This window comes from Mercenaria mercenaria, chromosome 6, assembly GCF_021730395.1.
Source record: "Mercenaria mercenaria strain notata chromosome 6, MADL_Memer_1, whole genome shotgun sequence".
NCBI classification, from domain to species: Eukaryota; Metazoa; Mollusca; class Bivalvia; order Venerida; family Veneridae; genus Mercenaria; species Mercenaria mercenaria.
This window is the reverse complement of record NC_069366.1, coordinates 76,227,105-76,248,820: the sequence shown is the minus strand read 5'-3', so window position 1 is coordinate 76,248,820 and position 21,716 is coordinate 76,227,105. Positions and strand designations below refer to the sequence as shown.

General features: G+C 34.1%; 1 protein-coding gene across 4 annotated transcripts in view; it reads right to left on the bottom strand.

Annotated features, from left to right (window-relative positions):
- The window catches only part of LOC123548476 (monocarboxylate transporter 9-like), a 29,948-nt gene extending 17,264 nt beyond the window's left edge, over positions 1 to 12,684 (bottom strand). Inside the window, exons 1-2 of one of the 4 annotated variants that reach the window (XM_053546361.1) lie at positions 12,043 to 12,509; positions 6,704 to 6,785 (exon numbers count right to left, since the gene is read on the bottom strand). Coding sequence is in view for 2 of the 4 variants with exons in the window: in XM_053546364.1 (XP_053402339.1) it covers positions 12,043 to 12,077 (35 nt within the window). In the remaining 2 variants the exon portion in view is untranslated. Of the gene's footprint in view, positions 1 to 6,703; positions 6,786 to 12,042; positions 12,513 to 12,622 lie in introns of those variants that run through there. The other 3 variants (XM_053546363.1, XM_053546364.1, XM_053546360.1) reach the window with 3 other exon arrangements.
- Between the last annotated feature and the right edge of the window lie 9,032 nt (positions 12,685 to 21,716).

Genomic DNA, 21,716 nt, shown 5'->3' with positions numbered 1-21,716 from the left:
CTGTATGTCCTTGACGAGATCCAGTTGTGAAACCCCAAGATATATGTGCTTTAAAAATTTGTGTTCTAAGATTCGTTATCATTTTTCTGTTTTGATTTTATATGAGAAACATGAAGTAAGAACTTGTTGTTAGCAACTATACAATTACGGGTGTGACTACGCTATATGGGCTTAGGTACAAACTACGATTTTACAAGTCATCAATTAATTTGAACATTTCTTTTTCTTCAACCATAGAAAGCACGTGGAGTTATGGTATATATTTATGCATATTAATGCAGGGTTGCAGGGGCCCATCCTGAGATTTTGTTTGAAATTCTGCAAGACAAAATGGTGTATTTTTAGTTATTTCAGATAAAACAAATCTCGACAAAACATTTTAGAAATGTACACACAAGTCGTCTGCAATATTGGAGCCAAGTTGAGGTCTTGAAAAGTTTTGACACTAAACAATACAACTGTGTTAGTTTCAAGCGATTTCTGACAAAAAACTGAGCAAAATGTACACACTACTTGCTTGCATAATTGGAGTACAGGGTTGTGTTCGGGGTCAAAGAGGTGCATTTTAAACAACCTTCGAAAAAAAAAATTAGGAAATAAGGTTAAAAAGTTTGCACTAGTCGCCTGCATAATTGGTATACAAGTAAAGATGGGATTTCAAGGGTCCTCCCCAAGAGTATTTTGATATTATAAAAGACAAAATGGTGCATTTTAAGACATCTCTGAAAAAGAATTTGAGAGAGTCAGATTGAAATGTACACATATCCCGGCTGCATAACTAGAGTAGAAATAAAGATGGGGTCCAGGGTCCTCCCCGCGAAATTTTAGATTGATAGAAGATAAATGGGACATTTACACCATCTCTGACAAAAAACCTTACCAAATCAGGTTAAAATGTACGCATACGACTACATGTCTGTGAAATTTGAGTAAAAGTAGAAGTGGGGTTCGGGACCCTCTTAGAGAAATGTGGAAAATTCAACAAGGCAAAACTATGCATTTAAAAGTCATTGCAGAAAAATGAATTTGAGCAACTCAGGTTGCGAGTTTACCATACTAGACTGGTAAATCGGAGAACAGGTAGTGTGCTCAGAAGTTCTTAAGTTCCACGAGAAAATGGTACGTTTTTAAAGCCAGATTATGAAATTGTTAGTAAAACTTTGTGTGATTCACAAGCAAAAGTACAAAATTGAATGCTTATATGACAAATGATTGGAGGGAAATGTGTGACTATGTTTTGGAGTTACCGTTGATTCTACAATCGCACAAGAACCAAAACTCAATGTCTCTTTCGTAAGCCAGCGTAAAAAACGTCAAGTCAAGATATCATTTCTATCAGTATGTATATATGACTCGGGCATTTCTTGATTGGACACATCCAAATGAGTTTTCAGTACACAGAAATCCTAAAATGGACAAAGAAATATTTACATCTACGAAGAGGATTTGAATAAACCATTTACACAAATACCTGAGTATATAGACAAATCAGGTAAGATATTTTTATCAAATGTATCTGTTTTGTTTAGAGCGAAAACAGAACTTTTATAGATATATCAAATGTAAAAAAAGAAAACAAAAAGAAAGAAAGAAAAAAACACCGAGGAATCTGCCTCGGTGTGCCTCAGTGTAGTTACGGCACTGAACATGCGAAAAACATTGCCGCGAAATCGTCAACTGTATACTTTTTTTATATAAAACTTGTCGTTTTCTAATCAGCCCGTTAAACAATTTCATTTCGTCGATGACAACATCTGAAACTCGTCTTCAATTATTCTGCGATATACGTGATAATTTCAGTATGTTGTCACATGTAAATGATGTCATTGATTTATCTATGGTGGCTTTTAGGGTGTTTTGTGATGTTGCATTGTCGTGCGCGTGGTTTAGGCAACACGTTTCTTTGTGTCGTCCTGGCACACACCTCAAACATCATAACAAAATTTTGAAAGTGTGTGTGTTGTTTTGGTATGCGCACAACTTGACAAAACAAACTGATAAAGATACACAGAACTCGACATAAAGATACATTTAATTTCGTATTTAACATAGAGCTCGAATCGTTACTCGACTTTCATACATTTGATGGATTCTAAAACTGTCGTGGAGAAATTGTTTCTTTTTTTGTGCAGTGAAGAGAAAACGTCCGGTAAGAGGACTGTACTGGTTTCTCCAAGGAAAGACGGCTTTGTGTGTATCGTAGCTATACACCGGACACGTTTAAAGAACCAGATTGTCTATTCGCAAAAAGAACTAAGCTAAGTTAACCGGACAAGCCTGTATCTTAAAGGGATTTCTCTCTCTCCTCCTTTATTATTATCATTATTATTATAATTATCATCATTATATACCATATTTATATAGCACTCTTTACATATAAAAATACGTTCAAAAGTGCTTTACATAAACAACATCTATATAATGTTCAATACAAATGGTAATTGAACTATTACAGAAAACAGTTTAGAATTACATTACGATAATAAGATACCTAGCATTTTAAATTTGATGTAAGCAGATCTAAACAAGAAACAAAATACAATATCGTAAAAAAACATTAACTGATCTATTAAAGTCCCTTCTAGGGGCTTTAGCGGCCTTTTCTCACTCTGTCCCGCTGGTCAGATCGCTCTTTGTTTGTACTAGTAGAGAGCACAGACGATTAATTTCGCGCCCTGCTAGGCTTCGTTTGTGCTATGTAAAGCGTCTTTGCATGTTTATCATGGAAAGAGCGCTATATATATGTGGTACAATAATGATAATGATGTAACGTCATCCGGTTGCTCAAACTTACTTATCAATTATTTATCAAAGTTTCCAGCTAGATGGAAAAATGATAACATTTTTACAAAAAATATTCTAGAATGAAATTGGAAAAAAATGCCACGGCTCTTCAGGGACATATCTAGCTAATAACTATTTTCGTACCTGTAAGAAATGGCAACGGTTTAATTTTTTCTTTATAGGTTACAATGTACTGAATGTCTCCGCTACTATTTTCAATGTAAAATAACAATGCAAAGTATTTTCTTGTCACCATGTCTAGTGTTACATTTCTTGCGAGATAACCCTCGTCTTAAAAGTTTATCTATAGATAATCAGTAAATAAAAAAAAAATATTGGGTTTTCCATTATGCAATGAAGCCATGGTCACGTGACTGAGATACTTGATAAAACGATAATATTGCGTAGGAAGACTTCAGCAGGTATGTACATTCACTTACATTCTACCCTGCAGGTTCTACACAAACGTAGAACAATATAACGTTACGTAGCTCTAAATCATCCACAGATGAACAGTTTATATCTGGCATGTAAATACATTAACTAGATGGGAAAATAGCACTATATACTGACACAGACTACTTTTAGTGTTCAGTGTGACCAGAGAGGCAGAATCGGCGAATTACTACCTTCGTTCCTTACTTGAACACTTTCTTAAGAATCTGCGCATTTCGAGTAGTAACAAAGTCGTAAAGCTCGCTTTGACACTTTGCCTTATTTCATATGAACGTCTTATTGGCTATCATCTGCATGATTTTTTTTATAGTATTTGTCAATATTTACAAATGAATACGTGCATACGTGCAATAAATACTATTTGTCACGGTCCAGTTGTCTTTGTCATAAGCTTCTGAACATTGTATGAAAACATAGCAATGAAATTGTTAACTAAACAGTTTCAGATCAATCTACTTATACGTACATTGACATTTTATCCACTTTTATGTTAATTCTAGTTGGCACGGCTCCAACCTTAATCTTTACATGATTTTTTACAAAATAAGTCAATATATATATCTTTTACGTGCAGAATGCTTCAATCAATAAAGTTCGACACGCTCCAATAATTTTGCAATAAACATCAAACAAATATATTTGTCGCATCGGCATTTAAAAGACAAATATTTGTACAAGGTATTTTTAGAATTGAGCAAAAAAATAAAAAAGTTATGAAAAGTACAATGAAAATCTCCACTGGTAAAGTTTCCTAAAATCGACCTATATTTTGTAAAATACTTCATGCAGCGATCGGTTCTACATCAAAATTGTAATATTATGATACAATACGCAAGAATCATACAAATTTAAAACTCTTCTAAAAAGTGCACAATCATCTGGCTTATAGCCTACGCTATATGGCATTTTATATAAGAAATCTATCTCTTGCTTGTGGAAATTTCCACAGCCGGGTTTTCTTAAACATTTTGGATAGTTGCAAAACTATGCCATGTTCTTCAGTTTCTAGAAGATAAGTATAATAAGTCTAACGAAATATTTTAGATCCCTCTTTCGAAATAAATAATTTACAAAAGTCTGAAAAATTTAATGAATTAGCCTGACATACCGAAACTAACTAATATATAGCCAACAAGTAAACGTTCTACAAAATTCTGCAGAATGAACCAAAATTTACTAGATAAAAATCGTAATTCAAAAATTATACAAAAATCTACCAAATAAATTTCTTACCTCGATCGAGCACAATTTCTACCCAGAAAATCAAGATGGCATAATTTCGATTCGCTGTCACAAATGTTGTTGTAGGGTTATGTCCCGCCAAATATTGGATTTCACGGGACTCACGGCATTGCCGTGAACTCTAGCTATTTCGATTTTCACGGGAATCACGACATAACCGTGAAATCAGACTACTTTGGCGCGGATTTTGAATTAGACAATTTAAGGCCCGTTATAGTGGTTTGGGGGATAAAAACATAAATTACTGAAGTTTGAAAAATATCAACTTTCTTATTACTTAACCGAATTTAATAAAATTTACATAGGGATTTAAGTTATGAAATAAAGAAACACATGAGAGGTATTTTATGCATAAAATCTGACATTTACCTCAAAAATTTACAAAACGATGATGCAATACATGCATTTAAACTACAGATACATTGAGGCCCGTATGTCAGTTTGTGATATCGAAAGAGAACAAACATGTATAACACTGTGGATCAGCTAACACGAAAACTTTCTTATTATTTCTATGGGCATTACAATATTCTATGTTAATCACTATATCCATTCAAAATAAAACTTCGATTAAGCCATGATAATAAATCAATGGGAAATTTCTGATGACGTCTTAACACTTTATAAAATAAGGTCATTATAACAATATCTTAATCTTGGATGATTTATTCTGCTTTGCAAAAGATGATGCAAAACTGCATTTAAACTACAGATACATTGAGGCCCGTCTGTCAGTTTGTGACAGTGTTTTTATTTTGATTTCGTTACAACATTCACTTCTAAGTTAAAAGTGGTATCGAAAGAGAACGAACATGTATAACACTGTGGATCAGGTATTTTATGCATAAAATCTGACATTTACCTCAAAAATTTACAAAACGATGATGCAATACATTGAGGCCCGTATGTCAGTTTGTGATATCGAAAGAGAACAAACATGTATAACACTGTGGATCAGCTAACACGAAAACTTTCTTATTATTTCTATGGGCATTACAATATTCTATGTTAATCATTATATCCATTCAAAATAAAACTTCGATTAAGCCATGATAATAAATCAATGGGAAATTTCTGATGATGTCATAACACTTTATAAAATAGGGTCATTATAACAATAACTTAATCTTGGATGATTTATTCTACTTAAGTGAATTTGCGATAACATTGTCTTGATCACATGATGCCCGCAAGAGCCGTATACAATGGTAAATGAATTTGCTTATACATCATGTTCACTTGAGCAGAATAAATCATCCAAGATTAAGTTATTGTTATAATGACCCTATTTTATAAAGAATTATGACATGTAACATGTATGTTCTATATAAAATTAACAATCTTCTTAACACATAGCCAGACACTGTAACATTAAGGATGTTTTCCGAATAAATAATAAGTTAAATCATAAATAAACGATACAAAATTTACGATTGTATTTTTTTTTTAATCAGTTTATCAAGTAAAGTTTACAATTTTACTTGTTGCGTATGGTCTGCTCCTGTTAAATTTTAGTGTCGTAAGTTAATGTTTTTATAATGACATTAATCGTGTACGGCATAAGAAACTTTGTATTTAAGTCTGGCAAAACACAGATGTACGTTAAGTAATTTATTTTAAACGTTCTGTGGGGTAATTAATTAATTCAGTTAGGAACAGTCTGTGAAAATTGTCACGTTGCAATTTCATTTAATTTGCCCTTATCAAAAGGGGCCGCTTACTGGCGGAAGATGACATAGTGTTTGTCATGAATTTAGTTATCAGCATTCTCGTTATTGAACTATTTGGAATGTATGAATCTGTGAATGACTGTTACTGAATCGTAATCAAGCGGCGCTATGACCTGTATATTTAACTCAGGTATATCGTTTAGTTGGTCAGGATGGGTATCCGATTTGCAACCGAACTACGGATGGGAATAAGAGATCAAACTGATTTCGTTTAACATAACACAGAAGACATACACAACATACGTGGTTGGTAAATTTTTTCTTCCTTCAAAATCATTGTGACGAATTGGCTCCGAGAAAAGAAATTTTGACTAATGTCCACTATCAGTAATACAAAAAGTTCGTTGACATTTATTTGTGTACATAATTTTATAAAACGAATGTAGACGTGAGCAAGCGAAAATAAATTTAGTTTGTATAGGATTCCCTATGAGGTGGTAATAGAATGACTAAAATTAAGATATTTCGGCTTTATAAATTTTATTCCCTACCTTTAATGTTACATTCCTTTATTAGTCTGTAAATCAGCAAACAGCTCTAGATATGTCAACGTTATCTAGGTACACAGGTGAACTGAAAATACAAACTTCAAGTAGGCACTATTGATTTTAGATATACTACTCTCGCACGGTATTTGTAACAATAACATGTTAAATGTTACTATTGAGAAAAGGGGAATCGGGTAGCGAAACCATTATCCGTGACAAAATAGTTTTACTAATTTTGAATCGTATTGACTATAAAGAAAACCCTGATTTACCATGAAATAAACCTGAATTACCAAATTTGAATAAAGAATAATAATCGACTTTTCCGATAATGTTTTCGTTATCGTTCTCTATTTATAGTTGTAGTTTACTGCATCAAAGTGCGCTGTATGAAAAATCTGAATAGGAGTGAATTGAACTGTAAAAATGATCGTGGGTAAAGTATTCGAAAAAGATGGAGACAACTTCGGTAAAACTTTATTGTACGCTTAGGCAATTAAGTGCCTACAATCTCTGCAAAGCATGCGCGTTTTACTTTTAGGCACAAAAAAGCATGCATAACTAATGCAGTAGTAAGTGATTTAAAAAGAATAATATGTAAAGATCAAATCAATATGTAACCAGTATAAAGTGTAGATTTTTTGTAGTAATGTCTGTGAAGAAACAGACGATTTTTTTTTAAAGTATGGATATATTAATTGTCGTTACACTCATTGCACTTAACTCAGACTTGGGTATGTGACACTCAAGTGGGCATTGAGTTGATCTTGCATTAGTGTGAGTGAAGTTCGAATATCAGAATGCTAAATTCCACTCAGTCTTAACTTCGAAAGGACAACTCAAGTAATGCATTAACTTTATACAATGAATAAAGCGTCTTATAAATGTATATATGAAAATAACATTACATGTGTGCAAAATCGCTGAAGTTGTCATCTCATAACTTGGTCCTATGTCTGACATGTCCGTCCATATATTTTATGATACGTCTGTCCGTCCGTCAGTCTACTCACCTTGGTTAGTAAAATAAAAATTATACTTCTAAAAGTACGTTAGCTTATATTTTACTGAAAATTGAATTTGATCATATTCTTGCCATTTATTTTTGGTGTTTTCCGTACGCCTGTGCATATATTTCAATAATTACAAAATACATAATTTATAAGTTTCCGATTATATATATATATATATATATATATATATATATATATATATATATATATATATATATATATATATATATATAGGCCTTCTTACCGACGCATTAAATTTTCATTCAATGTTCTTGAATACCATATGTAAAATGTCGAGCACTGAACGACATTTATTCAAAGTTCGAATGTTCTATGTCAAATGTAGTTTTTGTACGACATTCAAATTTCTTTCTAATTTAAACGTGGTAACGTAAATGTTTGTTAAAACAGTCTGTGTTTCTGAAAGTAACTAATATGTCCCGTTAAGACAGATTCGTAGAGCTATAATCAATTGCCTATATCCAGGTTTGAACACTTTTACATTCTATTAATTTGTTTTCTTTGTTGCGTTTGTGTTACCTCAACAAAAGTTCTTGAAAAGGTAAATGCAAATGTACACAACACCTTCTTTTCTAAAATTTTAAGACATTTTGTTATGTCCTTTGGCATGCGCGCCGCATATATGACACATTTTGTCGTGTTTGAAGTTCCGTTGTGTCGTCTTGGTGCGCGCTTTAGCATGGCAAAATGAAACTATAAACACGCTATAACGAAACATTGCAAGAAACAAAATGAAACATTTTATTTCGCGTTGGAGTGTAGTCATAAGCGTCAATATGAAATAAAATGTTTCGTTATGTCATCTTGGCACACACGTAAATTGCTACATATACCGCACACCAACACGACATAATAAAACATTTCATTATGCTAATGACCCAATATGAAATCGTTTTAATAGCGCGCAAGCATGTGCAAAAAAAAATCATTTTGTCGCAGTCAGTGTTTCGCTGTGGCACTGTTGATAGTTATTGCGTGCTAGGACGATATAGATTACTTAAATGATATTTTTTTTAATGTTTGCGCGCGCACCAGGACGACCCAACTTAAAACGCTCGCATGTCAACGCAACATAACAAAATGCACTTAATTCGCCACCAAAGCTATGTCAAGTTTTCGTTTCAGGTATGTACATTATATCATGGTAACCATGCGTGTGAGTGCTTTACAGTAAAACATTCAAAAGAATGCATATGAATACAAATGTAAAAAGTTAGACAGAAAACAAATTTAGATTTAAAACATTACAAATGTACACGACAATATACATGTTCCGGTCAGTATGCTAAAAGTTGTGGACTAAATACTCTTCAAACGACATTAAAAAGCAGCAAGTGATCTTAATGAGGAGACAGGTGCCTGTGAGCTGCGTGCGCAACGATTTGGGTACCATACATCAATGTCTTTTGCATATCAACTAATGGCACTTGTCTCCTGACCGCTCTGTATTCTATGTCATGTCCATAACAGGAAACAATAATAATAATAATAATAATAACATGTTTACTCGTGTGATGTTTATCATGCTGTTGGAGAAATATTTCTTGGATCTAAAAAAACACCATTATGCGCAGCCATAAACATCATTTAAGAAATCAGTCACGAATAAGAGCATGTAATTTCAGCGTTCTGTAACTGTGCGGAGGTCAACGGCCTTGACATTAAAAGATACAAAACTCATACAAAACTGGTCAAACTAATTCTTATGCAGAAACTAAAACTGAGCTGAGGAGGCAGTAAACAGTTTCTAGCCCTACATTCGAATTGGCCAGGTCAAAATCAGACATATCAGGTAAGTTAGCTAATTGGATAGATTATTGGTCTTATAAATAATAATGAATGAAAGTTTTCTGTAAATCTTTAGAATCAGAGGACATTGAATTAATTGTTCAGCCAGTCAATGATGTATAGCGAGTACCTGTTGAGAAATGGCGGTGAATGCGAAACGTCTTTTTACAGCTAGTCAGGAAAACAGATGCTCATTTGACAGGGGCCTCGGGAGATTGTAAATAGGTCAAAAACGGTACGGATGGCACATACCTCTAAATACATTTTCAGATTCTGGTGTGTCGCGGATTTCTAGAGCAGTAAACAAAATGATCCTATCATTTGCAGGGAAGTTCCTATGGATTCTTGAAGTTTGGCAAATTTGTGTGTTTTTGATACCAGATTTTGTGGCCATTTTCCACAGAGGTCCAGGCTTAGTTATACCCAAGATGACAGATGAAAATTTGATTGACTGTGTTTTAAATCAAGTCAGTCATCGTGAATCCAAAAATGTATTGTTTTTCTTTTTCAGGTGTGCTTGATTACAGTTACAGACTTGTTTGATTATTCAGGCGTCATGGAATGTTTTGGAAGCTCTACAAAAACTGTTTATTGCCACCTGAATATAACACATTCGGAAATATATTGTTTACAATTGCGTATTTTATCAACGTTGTGACAATAACTCGATTCACTCTGTATAAACGTCACGGTTTTGGGTTGTCTGCAAATAAGTTTCTCAGATTTTGTTTCAAAAAAAAAGGCTATAGGAGAAGGATTGTTTTTACAGGTCTTTATTTATCATATTACATAACACCGCATACGGTATTTTGGTTCTCTCAAAAGCAATACACATCTTTCACAAAAATTGACTTTTATCAGGACAGGGCTAGACTGAAAGTTTAAAAACAAACTAACAGGCACAGGTGCTGGGGGATATGATAGCAATATCTACCACGTCACTGACGTAGATACACAGCGGACCTTGGGTGACATTAAGTTGCAGAAAAAAAAAACACAAAATAAAACATTCCACGCATAATTTTGTAAGTGCACGTATATTTTAAAATGCGCGTGCATGTAAAGTAGACTTTCGACCTAAATGGTACAACATGGTATGTCTTTCCCTGTCACGATGATTACGTATTATTGTTTATCAAATAAGACGCAATATTTAAAAATAAAGGTATTTTTAGGGAAATATAAATATTTCTGCTGAAAAAAAGCTTTCAATTAATCACTGTTCTATTTTTTTTCTATTGCATAGCTTTTTATATCATTCAGTACGTAAAAAGTATACTTTTAAGAATAAGTCCAATAGGGCCTTGTTTCCGGTAACATGCTCAAGAAAGCTAAAAAGATTAGGGTAGGTAGGTCGGAATTGTTTTTGTTTTTTGTTTTTTTTTTTAATTTTTTAATTTTTTTTTACTAAGGGAGACTTTTCGGAAATTATTTTTGTGTTAAAAAATGAATAGAAAATGGGGGAGGGGTTATGTCTTAAGAGCATCAGTAAGTTGATTTCTAACATCACTGACCATGTTTAAAGCATAAAAAGTGCAGTTTTGCGATTTTTGTCAAAAAGTTGAAAAAATTATTCTCCTAGGCCATAAAAAACATTTAGGGTCGAGCCAAAAATTTAGGGTAGGTCGGGATACCGGAAACAAACATTTTTTTTACGCCTAAGAGAGAAACATTCCCAAGTGAATGGTATGTTTTTCGGTATAATATGATAGCAAGCTATACGCCCGAAAACGAAGAGGAATTACTTTCTGAGCGTGTGTGTGTCGGAGAGGGGATGTAATGCGGCGATAGGAGGGGTTGAGGGGCCATAAACGGATTATTATCATTATGGTTATTATAACAAAGTTTATCAATTAATCTATCTATCTATCTATCTATCTATCTATCTATTATTATTATTCATTTATGTATTATTATTATTATTATTATTCATTTATGTATTGTTTTATTCAAGGTGTGACCGGTATGCAGCTCCCGATGAGCGTTATTGAGATTAGAGCGATATTTGCTACAACCTTCGTTTAAAACTTTGTGTGGGAGCGTTATGCTTAAACCGACGTAAAAACCTCAGTGGGGAGAGCTAGTTGGGAGTATGTTTGTTGGAGGGACGATATACGGTTCTTACATGCACGTCTAGGATGAAGGGTTGTACAATTTTGGTAAATGAAAAGAAAATTACATGACTCCACATATTAATTGTTGATCCACAGTTAATCCTATTGACCGGTGTATAAGGTCAGCGTTAATTTTTGCTTGGCTAATGTCAAAAAGTTTAATTCAAGATATGAAAAATTACTTTCAATTCAATGGTCAAAAATTATAAAAGCAATTCAATATGAGCATAAAATTGGCGTCTTTGGGTACTTTTGTAATAACTCGCAGAATTAAAATACGTACTTTAGTATAAACTCGTTCAGTTGTAACATTCCTAAAGCTAACAACACGGTTGCCTCGTTGTGTATACAGCTAAAACCATCAACAAATAATGAAAAAGAAAGATATAAAACTATATGTACTTACTTGAAATGCCAAATTATCCCATAAAACTTTAACATTCTAATAGAAAACGTTAACAGTTGGCAGTATGCGACATAACTTGAATTTATCCAACTTGTTTATTTTCTGTTGGATTTCGTCCTTGTTTATTTTGTAACACTGATATTAACGTCTGTATTTTTTCTTTTCTTATATCAGACATAGGGTAGATTAAGTATGAACTATTTGCTTCGGTGTTTTCTTTTATCAGTCGGCGTATATGGAGCACGTTCACACACGTTTCAGTCTGACACTCTTTAAACACGCTCTCATGTATGCAATTGAATATACATTGAACAGGTAAAATATCCGGAATGTTAATTAAGTGGTGAAGTAATTGGTGCACTATAGATTGTTAATGAGTATGCATGAACGATACCAAATGCATTCAATTAAGCGTACACATTTAAAGTGGATGCATATCTTTTCGAGAATGAAATAAAATCCATTTTTTCGTCAGCTTTCAAATTTAAACACCCTTGTTGCTGTAATGAACATATATGTAAACAATTAATTTTGATATACAGACCTTTGATCTATTTTACAAACGAGAAATTATACCTACATAGTTAAAACACAATATCCGATAATTTCTGTTCAATAACGTAACTTCCGTTCGAGATTTCGGCATCCTTTGGTCATAATAGAAAAATATTTTTCATAAATACCGAAGAATGCCGGAATGGCATACGTAAACAAACGGAAATTGCCGACTTTCATAAACGGAAATTGCCGACTTTGTTGTTATCTTAAGTAACACACTTACGAATTTATCTATTTAAAATATTATACATCATTACCAGAAACACAATTTGACTGTGCTTTTATTAACCTTGTGACTGTTAAATGTAAAACGCTTATAAACTTGATAGGCCAATCAGTATGACCTATGATTTCATGATATACTATTACTGTTCTTTGAGACACACATGTGATTGTTAGTTAAGGTTAAATACTTGTGAATATATCTTAATCAGTCTTACTTACAAGTTGCATTTCATACATTATTACTAGAAGCACAATTCAGTACAAAATCTGTAATTGTTCAAGGATACAACTCATGTTTATAGTTTGTTTTTGTAAAACGCTAACGGTAATCCAGCTCTATTTATTTCCGCACTAGAAACACAATTTGTTCCTACTTTTGTAAAACGCTAATGGTAATCCAGCTCTATTTATTTCCTCACTAGAAACACAATTTGTTACTTTTCTAGTTCTTGCACCTGAAAACCTCATGTGATTGTTAAGTTATGTAAAACATCTTTGTCTTATGCTAATTTTAGTATTACAAACTAAATTTAGATTTATTATTATTGTAGTTGGCGAAACGCGTGTGACTGCTATCTAGTAATGCACATTTCTGTAACATGCATATATAACTGTAATAATACGTATCATTTCTGTACTTTTTATATCCTCACTAGAAACACAGTTTGGGAATGCACTATCATTGTGAGTGGCATGCCCTCGGCAACTGTACAGCGGATGATTGGTATACACTGGCGAGAGTTTCACGTCTGGGATCTGGACATAGAGACCACCGGAGAGAGTGTGGAGGAGTGTGGGAAAACATACGTCACTGTGTATCAAGGTTCAACTAACAAATCTGAAAATTTAGTGCAACCTCTTCTTTATCATGCAAATTTTAATTTAAAATTACCGTACACTTCTCTGCAGCCCAAGCACATTCTTTAAACTTTTAAGACTTTACTCTTTAGGCAGTAGACATATAATGGCAATCGTTAATTTTGGTGCGATAACCTTTTCAACGTGTACAATTTCGGCACTACTCGGTCATAATAGAACATTTTTATTACAAGCGAATAATGCCGAAGTCTGTAAGGAAAATACCGATCATTACTTGTACATTACCTTAAACGCTTTTAATTATGGTCTGGACCACCTTTTCCGTAATGAAGTTGTTCACTGATTTCTCTTTAAATGTAAAACAATATCATTGGTATTATTACTGAAGAACTCCAAGGCTGGTGATAGGATCATTTTAAATTTTCAAAATATCTTGGTAAGTTTTGAATGTATCGTCAATAATGATTGTAAATTTCAACAATGTTTGACAACAGAATCTTTAATAAAGTCAGTTTTGTTTTTACTTGTGAATGGATTTTTATAAAACTTTCAGGATATATAAGTTAGCTTAAAGCTATATGTCCATGCAAAACATTTATACAATTTCTAAAAACTTCTTTTTTTTCTGAATACTGTGATTTTGCCATATATTGACGTTGTTAAAGATACTCAAAATATTTGAACTGATCCTACTACCATCCTCGGAGACCTTTAGAATGATGGTATACATGTAGTTTTAAATTTGATTCGTGCAGAACGAAAAATCTTGATACGGATAATGTAAATCAAACAGTAGGGTGTAAATTTGAGTTCTTTACGTTTACTTTGTTGTTCTTGAATCTCTGTAGCTGAATTTATATTTACAATTATTTAGTTTTCAATATTACATCTTTTCAATAAAAAAAAAAATAATGAGGAAAAAATAGTTTTCTTACATAACACATAACTTTAAACTTCTTTCAGTAGTCTAATATTTTTAAGTTCAGGAAACGTTTACCATTTCCTTGTTGCTGTTTTTAGGTTCAGATAGGTCTGCGAAGAATAAATGGACGATATGTGGCAAGGATACTACGCGTCTGTATTTCGAATGGCCTGGGGACTACGATTCGTTCTACATCTACGCTGATTTTAGACGTAACGAATCCTACTCCACACCGTCTACCACTTCCACAACAACAACTGTAGCAACATGTGTGGACCCAGACAGTGTCACAGGTAAAATGAATATGTATATTTCGTGATCAGCAAGACGCGTGTAACTAAAATATAGACTGCCTTTTCATGAGCATTTGGTCTGCTGACAAAATTTATACCTGTGTCCGAACAAAACTAAGTTCCCTACATAATGCAAATGTTGACAGTAAAGACAATGGATTAGTAAAAATAAAATATAGGTCATACTGATACAATATGAAGTGTAAATGATTCATTTATTTATATATAAAATCACATACCAGCATCACTGTAGTAAGGTGACCTTCCAATTTTCACACAAAGGGAGTTCTTACCGGAGTTATTGTGTACCGACATTTGGTCTGAAGTAACATATCATTATTATTATTATACCACATTTATATAGCACTCTTTTCATGCACATATACACGTTCAAAAGTGTTTTACAGAATAAATTGCAAAAATACAAACAAATACCCATACAAAAAACATTAACAAAAATCATGAATGTAAAACGTATAGATTAAACAAGATAAACATACATACATATTTAAAAGTATTTAAGTGACCCTTGGATAAAGTACTGTTCTACGCTGCTTTATGAAGAAGAAAAATAAAAGCACTAATGTATCGGTCAGTTAACAGAATATTGTACAAAGAAGTGGGGTTTTAGTAGGCTTTTGAAAGCAGCTAGCGTGTCAGCTTCCCTGATCTTTACGGGAAGGGAGTTCCAAAGCTTTGGAGCAGTGCACGAAAAGCTGCGATTGTCATACATCATGGTTTTAGTTTTTGGCATAAACAGTGACAGCGTGTCTTGTGATCTTAGGTTTCTGACTGGTTTATACACTTCTATCATATCCCTAATACAGGCAGGGGTCAGAACCTTGTACTGCACCCTGTATTTCACTGGCAACCAATGGAGCTCCTTCAGAACCGGCGTTATATGATTGCGACGGGGCATCTTAGTGATGACACGAGCTGCCGTGTTCTAGACATGTTGCAACTTGTTAAGTGTGCTGTTTGGGATGCCACTTAACAAGGCATTACAGTAGTCTAACCGTGAAGTTACCAGGCTGTTGATAAGGGTCTTTATGGCATCACTGGTAAGATACCTTCTGATGTGACCTATTCTGCGTAGTTGTGCATATCCAGCCCGGCACACAGAGTTGTTCCATATCCATATTGTTGTCAAATATTGCGCCAAGATTCCTAACACATTTTGTGGACTTTATCACAGAGTCACCGACCTTCACAGAGACGTCATCAATGTACTTGAGTTACGCTTTGATGTGAATAGCATTACCTCCGTTTTATCAGCATTGAGCTTCAGCATGTTGCAATGCATCCACGAGACAATTTCAGCCAGACAGCTCTCAATGCGGCGCAAAGCCTCGCTTCTAGCCACAGCCTGTATCGGCTTAAAGGATAGGTATAATTGAGATTCATCGGCGTAGAAATGATGAAGAAGTCCATGACATCTGCATATGGCACCCACGGGTTTAGTGTACATGATATAGTTCTTTGGACCAAGCAATGATGCCTGGGGCACACTGTATTTCATCAACATAGGCGTCGACAGCTCACCATCAACGCACACAGTTTGATAGCGGTCACTAAGATATGATGACATCCATGCAAGTGCTTTGTCTGTGACTCCAAAATGATGTTCGAGTCGGTGTAACAGTGTTTGCTGGTCAATCGTATCGAAAGCTGCAGACAGATCGAGTAGCACGGGGACTGTTACAGAATTTTGGCCGAGAGATGTGAGGATGTCATTCTGATCCACTTCTGTGCCCTCTGGAAACGTATTTAGTGCAAGGGACGCTGAGATGTCTTGTTTGAAAGAACTTACGTCAATAGAGCGTAATTTCCGAAAAGAAACTGGCTTCCGTATCGGAGCTGGTTTTGTGGCACAGGCGTTGAAGTGAATTGCATAGTGATCCTGTGACATATTACCAGTATTGTCACAAAGACCTGGATCGATGACCTCGACACATGATAATATTTTGCTGTCGTTCCTGGTTATAACAACATCTAATGTATGACCGCGGGCATGGGTTGGTCCTTTCACATGTTGATGCATACCACATGACTGAAGTACACTTTTAATTCTGACAGCATCTCGGTCTGATGGAATATCGAGATGGTAATTCATGTCTCCCTCAATGATGATGTCTTTGTCAACTGTAGCACACCTGCCCAGGAAAGTAGGCCATTCCTCATCTAAAAACACATTAGTCTTTAAACCGTTTTGTTTTGTTGGTGGTGGTCTATATATCACTGCCACTCGTGCAGAAAATCCATTGATATTCAAATTACAATCCATGTATTCAAATTGTTTAAAATCTTTGTCACGACTAGATGCAACAACACGAAGAGTAAATGCAGATTTATGTATGACAGCCACACCACCTCCACGGCTGCCGCTGCACCGTGCAACATTTTTAATTGAATATCCATTCGGTACAAGTTCGTAAATACACGTTTTATCCAGGGTAGTTCCGAGCCAAGTCTCAGTGAGTGCTACCAAATCAAAAAAAATTTAAATCATTTGAAACTATATAATCACACAGAGAAATTGTCTTATTTTTGACAGATCTTGGGTTGAAACTGCATACACGAATTTTCTTCTCACTTCTTCCTGTTGTAATGGGTTCACATCTAATTTTGGTAACATTTTTGGTATTTTGCTGTTGAATTTCAAGATTTTGGCTATCCATACAATTTGAACTGTTTATACAGAACAGAAGAACAGAACAGAACAAAACTTTTATTTCACCCAGGTATAAGAAATACAGCATGAGGTTTTAGCATATATACAAATGTAAGAAGAGAAAAAGGCATTCCAGACAAATCACTAAATAGTTTTAGCATTGAAACAAAACAATTATACATGTATCAGATCTCCGATCAGATTTCATTTCGTGGTCGAACTATAATTGTGATTGCTTCAGGCAGTACCTGTAAATTATACAAATGGACCCAAAGGGGTCCGGCACGGTTGAACTGTGTTAAAATGTGGGTGAATTGGGTTTAATGACTTATTTTTGGGTCCTAGAGCTAAAATTTAAAAAAAAAACCCATACTACTATAACTACTCCCTAGACAAGGGTTTTTACCCCTCACAAGCAGAGTTTTCAACTGCTTTTTTTATATGCTCGGGAAAAAAATATCATAAGAGATTTTCCCGTTCGAACGTGGCCATTCCGTAGCATTATCCATTAACTTTTGTAAAACAATCATCATTTTTTCATATATTTATCTATTTTCCAGCAATCTGTCATCGTATCGAACATTAAACAGTGCGAAACTCTAGTCCAACAACATCGCGTAACAACTAAACGAGCAATAACTGTAGGTGAATATGAACTTCCTGCACAGCGCGGGTACAAAACTTATCTTGCCTTATTAAATTCAACTAAAAACTGTCATCTTACAACTATATTTCAACTCCTGAAACGACAAGATCGGCTCCGGAGCTCGTTTATTTTATTCTACTTCAATTTTCAATAGCTCCGCTTCCATTACACGTCACATGACTTCGACAGAAACGGCGATACAACGAGTCTGCTGATTGGCCAATTGCTGGTTCCAGTTTCCGGTAAGTAAAAAATGGAAAATCAATAGAGATGTATGGGATACAGTCATTTGTAAACAACTGTTTCAGAAAGCGCCAAATACGAAATAACATTTTTTTAAAAACATTGTAATAAAAACTGATTTATACCAATATATACTACAGTATTGATTTCAGATCATCAGTAATGATTATGAATATGCTTGCTACTTGGTAATTGCATTTTTTCCCTAAAATTGCTAGATCTACACAATTTATTAAACTGTGGCAAAAAAAATCACATAAACATACATATGGCCCAAAAGTTTGTCCATTTGTAAACCACTATATACCTTGTATACTTTATGTATCTACACATAAAACAGGCAAATACCAGTACACATTGAACAAAATGAAATATACAAGTAAAATATAAGACCCTTTTAAATGAAATAAGGGTATTTGATCTTTTATTGATTTGCAAGATCCAGATATAAACTGTACATCATTGTAAATGTATCTGATGATGGTAGAAGTTTTTTTTTTCAAATTTTTATATTAATTAAACATCAATTTTTCAATATGAAATTAAACTGGATCTTTTTGACCAGTGCAGATCATGATCTGCCTGCACATATATGCAGTCTAATCATGATCTACACCGTTTACCATTTCGCCAGTATCTTTTTAGTAAGCACCTCTTTTTAACAATTAATGCCACTTTCCAAATTGAAAGATGGACAAGTTTGTTATAGAAATTAAGCAGGGTTAGGGTTAATAAAATACAAATTTTAATAGCGTTTTCATTTTTTATGTAACATTCCTTTTTTTATTTGAAACCTTTATTAATGTTATGAATGAAAATGTTCCTAGATTGACTGTATCGCTTGATCAGGCAGAGATGCTAAGTGTTGGGTATTATCAAAGAGGACTTGCTACAGATCCAGCTTTGTCTACACAGACAATCATTCTAAAGATCCGGCACTGAATATTGAATGACATGCCTTTTGAAACAAAGTATTTCTGGCAAATTTATTGTTTAAAGTTTTCGGTCAGCAAACATATCAGAAACAACTTTTCTAGGATGGACATCGGACAAGTCATTTGATAAATCTTGAATTAAATATGCTTAAATCAAATTTGTGGTATTTGACAATGAATATTGTATTGTCTTGTAATATCCAGTATGACGTCCGTTTTTTTTCTTTTGCCTTATGAAAATTCATATAATGTAAAACAGGCCAATCTTTTTATTATGGCATACTAGTGATCTTTTACTGGAAGTGGACTTTTCGAGAACTTTCTCGGTGTAATCTTCTAGATCACCAATATACCACTCTTAGTCCAATATTATAATAAACAGTTTGGCATTACCTCTCACATACAAAAAGATTGGAACTATGTAATACATATTCATAATCTAAACAAACTCCTGTTGCCATCCTTAAAGTTCTTTAAAATGCAGTATATCATCAATGAATTTGCCTGTAGAATAGAAATAAAGGAGAAACCTTGCTATGGAAAAGGGGGATCAAAACAGTAAATATATCTGAGCCGCGCCATAAGAAACCCGACAAACTGGCTTTGTGACCACCAAGGATGCACACAGTCCGCGTAGTCTGGTCAGGATCCATGCTGTTTACTTTCAAAGCCTATCACAATAAGAGAAACTGTTAGCGAACAGTATGGATCCTGACCAGACTGCAGATGTGGAGGCTGGTCTGGATCCATGCTGGTCGCAAACGCACTATGTTGGTTTTCTTGTGGCACGGCTCATATGTGGAATAATGGTGGATAATTTTAACAACTGTCTTTAGTGTTTGTATAGAAAGTGTGCGTGAAATGAACCCAGTGTTCAGAGGCCCAAACCATCGATGTTTGGCACTGTCTCGTGTATATATTTCATTTGAGCTCGATTTTGGTTTAATCTGTCTTGTGATAAATTTTTCATCTAGAGTTGGATATTCGACAACGTGTTACACAGTACTCCAAATGAATTTTATAAAGCAGTGATAACAAAATGTTTTAATATGCCATTTAAATGAAATTAATTATAAATAGGGAGCCAAATTGATTATACCAGGGTGGTACACCATGCCTGAAATGTTAATGAACAAAAGAGACAACAATATAGCTTGAAAGTCATATCATAACCTGACCTGATGTTCACAAAACATTTGCCATTTTGGCTGAGTTTGTGTCTGAAATGTCGACAGTAAATTATATAAACTTAACTTCATGATTAAATTCAAGCTGAGACTGAACTGACCACCAGTTCAGAATGTCACCTGAAAGTAGTTTTATAATTTCATTCTAAACAAGATATTTAGATATTAATGACAAATAAACTTACCCAAGACTGAAAATGTTTTGTGAACATGAAACCAGGTAGAATTATGTCAGTGTGACTTAAAACTCAAAGAAACCATAATAAAGTAGATAACACTGGTTGTCCCACTGACCCTAAGTGCAACCTTGACCTTTGTTACAGGAACCTAAAGTTTTAGCACAACTCAATGTGCCACTGAGACAAACACTTCTTAGACTTCTAGATACAACAGGTGTCAATAAGGCAGCATGACAGCTTCAGTGTCAAACAAGGACCTTAACTTGGCAGGACTTGTGTAACTGATTTATTTCACTACAAAACTGACTATTATTATGACAAGTTGCATGTAAAACATCTATCAGATTTTCTAAGTCAAATAGGGGTAATAACTTTATCAATTCCAACTAAGAGTTCTCCAACTTAATGAGAAGGATGTTGTGTCAAGTTATGGCCCAATACATGCAATGGCTACTGAGATATGACTGTTTTTTGACATGATGCAAGTATGCCAACATGTTGAATTAAAAAGTGCCCAGTGCATGTCATGCTGTATACCTTCACACTCTGGGCAATAATTTTCAGTAATAACTGGCAACCCATTCAATAAGCGTATATTTTTACAAAATTCCTGATTTAACTTCTGGCCAATCCATTAGTTTCTAGCATTCACAAATAATATTTAGTACATGTACTATCTTTTTTGTGGTATTAAGTCAAAACTTGAAGCAGTTAATTCAGCCATGTAATAAAACATTTATTGAATGGCTTGCCTGCTCTTCGGACCTTGGACAAAAGTTGTGAATTATGACTAACAACTATTCAGTACTTGTATAATAATTTATGTATATCAAAGACCTGATCTTTTTATTTCCTCTCCGACATGTCAACATAACTACCAACTGACCACAACATAAGTATACGAGGGGTGTTCAATAAATACCCGGAAAAGTGCTCTCATTTCTTTATTTCTAATCTCATTTTGCTAAAAATTGAAAATTTGACGGATATGAACAT